The 4,657-nt window shown below is 61.8% G+C and overlaps 1 protein-coding gene across 1 annotated transcript; it reads left to right on the top strand.

The window, feature by feature from the left end:
* Positions 1–2,527: 2,527 nt before the first annotated feature.
* RAX2 (retina and anterior neural fold homeobox 2) lies at positions 2,528–4,657 on the top strand (the record flags this gene model as incomplete). Its single annotated transcript, XM_010190630.1, has 3 exons — positions 2,528–2,770; positions 4,032–4,082; positions 4,283–4,657. Coding segments are annotated over exons 1-3 (669 nt in total), but the record flags the coding sequence as incomplete, so codon positions are not given.

Below are 4,657 nucleotides of genomic sequence, written 5' to 3'. Positions count from 1 at the left end.
CGGCTGGGGCAGGGCCGGGTTGGGGGGGGGGCTGGGCCCTCACACCCCCTCATCCTGCAGGGTCTGGTGTTGTCGCCCCACTGCCGGGTCGCTCCTGCTCGGTTATTTAACTGTTCCTCACCCCTGCTCCCATAGCAGGGTTTGCTCTGCTTCCCGGGGCTTTCAGCTTCGCTTTCAGATGGGGTCAGAATGGGGGGACAATGGGGGCTGCCCCCAGCCCTGGCCCTGATCTCCATCACCTCCCTGTGCGGTGCTGGGTGCCCCAAGGGGGCTGTACCTCGGGGGGGTGCTCTGGGTGCTCTGGGTTCTCACCCCCTTTCCCCTCTCCTTGCAGGTGCAGAGCTGCGCAAATGAGAAGTGGGTGAGTGAGAGCAGGATGGCGACAGGGGACCCCATCCCCTCCCCACGTCCCCAGCCCCACGACAGGGTGACAACGGGGCCCCTGCTCCGGTGCTGGGTGCCCCAAGGGGGCTGTACCTCGGGGGGGTGCTCTGGGTGCTCTGGGTTCTCACCCCCTTTCCCCTCTCCTTGCAGGTGCAGAGCTGCGCAAATGAGAAGTGGGTGAGTGAGAGCAGGATGGCGACAGGGGACCCCATCCCCTCCCCACGTCCCCAGCCCCACGACAGGGTGACAACGGGGCCCCTGCTCCCCCCAGCACCCACCCACTCCTGCCTCAGGGTACCACTGGGTGCAGCACCCAGCACCCTTGCCCTGGCTCCCCTGGGACACCCTGAGACTGCAGCGCAGGGCTGGACCCACAGCCAGACCCGGGGCTACAGGACACCCCATGGGGGGCTGTGGGGTATCCTTGGGGGCCAGCAGCTCCCAAAGCTGCACACGCTAATGCCACGCACACCTTGCTCACACAACGCTGCACGTGCATGGCCCACGCTGCGCGCAGCAGCTGTGCATGCAACACACGCTGCAAACACTGCCTGCACTGCACAGACAGCCCTGGGCATGCACGGCCCTGGGCACGCACACCCCGTGCACCCACCACACTGCACACACCACACACCCCGAGCTGCGCGCACATGCACTGCAGCAGCGCCTGGCACACGCTGCACGCTTGGGATGCGCTCACATGCAGCACACACAGACAATGCGCAGGGCGCACACCTGCATGCACAGCGTGCACTGCACTGCACTGCACTGCACGGCATGTGCTGCACGCTCTGCTCACACCTCCACTGCGCGCACTGCACACAAAGCACTGCCCGCACACGCTGCACACCCTGCACACCCTGCACGTACGGCACTCCCTGCACAGACACCGAGCTGTGCACACTCACATGTGCTGCACACGTTCGCTCTGCCCTGCGTGCTGCCGGTGCAGACACTGCGCTGTGCACACTGCTTGTCCTGCGCACTGCACCGTGCACACTCCACACGGTGGGCACATGGCACAAACTGCCCCACACACACACCCCCAGCCCCACACACGCACACCATCACTGTGCACACCCACACACACACCCACAGTGCGCACACCATCACTGTGCACACCCACGCAGACACCCGCAGCGTGCACCCCTCACACGCCTACACTGTGCATACCCACATGCACCCTCACACAGCACACCCCCACAGTACGTACACCCACACTGCTCACACCCCCACACTGTGCACACCCACACCGCACACACTCCTGCACGCACACAGACACACACCTGCTGCAGACTCACAGCTCATACCTGCGCTGCCTGGGGTGCACACAGGCACTCCCCATGCACAGACACCCCACATGTGCACAGCCCAAGCAACACTCGACACCCACCCCTTGCACACCACCATCTCGGGATCCCCCTTTCCTCCCTCCCCACACCTGTCTGGTCGTCAGCTGAATTCTTGCCGGTGGGTCTGGGCGATGCGACGCCTTCCCCTTGGCAGAAGTGCCCCAGGATTACAGCTTTCTGCCCCATTTCCGTGTTTGCCTGCATCCTCATGGTAGAAAAGGACCTTTAATCCCCAGCAAATACTGCAGGAAGATTTCAGATGCCGGATAAAAAGCTTAAAGATGAAACGTTGCAAGGGTTGAAAATGCTTATAAGTGTGCAGGAAAAAGGTTATTAGCCGGGGGATGGTGCCAGGGTGCTCTGGCTGTGCTTGAGGACTGGCATTGGGTCCTCCAGTGGTTTGGGGCCAGACTCACAGCCCGTGGAGAAGAGTAGCTGAGGGGGAAGGGGGGACCCAACCGGGGCAGGGGGAGGTTTTGTTGGCTCTCGGGGACCACTCTTTCATAAAATCCTCAACTTTAGGTGAAATTTGGCTTTGGGCGGGCACATTGGCCTGGTTACGCCTCACAGTGGAGCCAAGCGTGGGGTGTGCAGGGCGCCCATGCCCCCAGCCCCGGATCAGCCCCCGGGATAACGCTGCGGCCGAAGAGAGGATTACGCCTTTGCATAACCTGTTTCTGGGGTCACCCCATCCTCCTGTCCATCCATCCATCCCAGCCTGGGGTTGCATGGGGGGGGTCCAGAGTCCCCACGCCCCAGCTAACCCCTGCGGTCCCCTCGCAGGCCCCGCCATGTTCCTGAATAAGTGTGAGGGGGACCTGGGCGAGCTGCGAAAGCCAGGGGACGGCGAGGGCACCCCACCAGCCGCCGCCGAGGAGGAGCAGCCCAAGAAGAAGCACCGGAGGAACCGCACCACCTTCACCACCTACCAGCTGCACGAGCTGGAGCGCGCCTTCGAGAAGTCCCACTACCCCGACGTCTACAGCCGCGAGGAGCTGGCCATGAAGGTCAACCTGCCAGAGGTCCGCGTGCAGGTAGGGATGACAGCTGGCGGCCCCAGCACCCCACATCTGTCTCCTGAGCGGTGGCAGAGGTACCACCCCAGCACTGGAGATCTTTGTTCTACTCCAAGCTCCACTGCATCACTCCGTGCCTCAGTTTCCCCATTGCTCAAGGTGGGAGCGGCATCACTGCAGAGCTGACTGCTCCTGCCAAAATTGGAGAAGGGATTTAATGGCTGAGCCTTGCTCCCCTGTGAGGTCCCAGTGGCTCTGTTTGGGCAGGGAGATGTTTTTTGGAGATTTTTCTCCTCTGCTGGTGGCGGCTGCTTCAGTTGATCCCACAGGAAAGCAGCCCCCTTCCAGTGCCTGATAACCCTTTCAGGGAAGAAATTTTTCCTCATATCCAATCTAACCCTCCCCTGGTGCAACTTGAAGCCATTTCCTCTTGTCCCATTGCTTGTTCCTTGTGAGAAGAAACCAACCCCCTCTCACTACACCCTCCTTTCAGGGAGCTGTAGAGGAGATAATGTCTCCCCTCAGCCTCCTCTTCTCCAGGCTGAACCCTCCCCCAGCTCCCTCAGCTGCTCCCCATTATTCTCATTCTTTAGACCCTCCACCAGCTTTGTTGCCCTTCTCTGGACACAAAGTTTGCACCAGTATAGCCCAGTGTCCACTGTCAACCGTGACCAGCCCATGGGAGATGTCCCCTTCGCAGCCCAGCCATTCATCTTCACTCTCTCTTCATGCAGCAGATGAGCCATCCCCTGTGCTGCTGGGGGCTCTGGGATCACAGGGACCAGCACTCTAACAAGCAGCTCCTGCTGATGAGAAGCCACCAGTGGCCTTGACTTGCTGGTCCCTCTCATTCCTCCTGGAACTGCGGCAATTTGGCTTCCAAAGGCTTTACTGAGGGGCTTTCGAAGGCCAGATAATGTTGTAAAGGGCTGTACGGGCACTTGTGGGGCTGGGGTGCGCATTCCCGTGGAGCAGCAAGGGCAGGGGCTGCATGGTGACACCTCTCACTTTCCACACCTCAGAGATGCCCTCAGTCTCTGGGGTTTGCAGGAGAGAGGTGTTTGGCGGAGGTGTGTGGTGCTGGGGTTGCTGGAGCACTGTGGGGCACCTCATAAGGGATGGGATACCCCATACTGGACACCCCACCTGGAGCAGTCCATGCGGGGCACCCCACATGGGATACAGCACAATGGGGCACCCCAGATGGGGCACAGCACGTGGGTACGCTCTGAGTGACCAGCTTGGCATGGTGGGGCTCACCCTGGCTCTCACCTCACAGGTCTGGTTCCAGAACCGACGAGCCAAGTGGAGGCGGCAGGAGAAGATGGAGGCCAGCTCCATGAAGCTCCATGACACCCCCGTGCTCTCCTTCAACCGACCCCCCATAACCCCCAACATGGGGCCCATGAGCAACTCCCTCCCGCTCGACCCATGGCTGACGTCCCCCATCTCCAGCGCCACCACGGTCCACAGCATCCCCGGCTTCATGGGAGCCCCCCAGGCCCTGCAACCCCCCTATGGTGGGTGGAGGCCAGCTCCATGAAGCTCCATGACACCCCCGTGCTCTCCTTCAACCGACCCCCCATAACCCCCAACATGGGGCCCATGAGCAACTCCCTCCCGCTCGACCCATGGCTGACGTCCCCCATCTCCAGCGCCACCACGGTCCACAGCATCCCCGGCTTCATGGGAGCCCCCCAGGCCCTGCAACCCCCCTATGGTGGGCACTCCTTCCTGAACACCCCCCCGCCAATGGCGCAGGGCATGCAGCCCATGGCCCCCGCGCCCTACCAGTGTGGCACCACCTTTGTGGACAAGTACCCGCTGGAGGAGGTGGACCAGAGGAGCTCCAGCATCGCCTCGCTCCGCATGAAAGCCAAGGAGCACATTCAGACCATTGACAAG

This window comes from Mesitornis unicolor, unplaced genomic scaffold (assembly GCF_000695765.1).
Source record: "Mesitornis unicolor isolate BGI_N332 unplaced genomic scaffold, ASM69576v1 scaffold37508, whole genome shotgun sequence".
Taxonomy (NCBI): Eukaryota; Metazoa; Chordata; class Aves; order Mesitornithiformes; family Mesitornithidae; genus Mesitornis; species Mesitornis unicolor.
The sequence above is the reverse complement of the archived record's forward strand: the minus strand, read 5'-3'. Positions and strand labels throughout refer to the sequence as shown.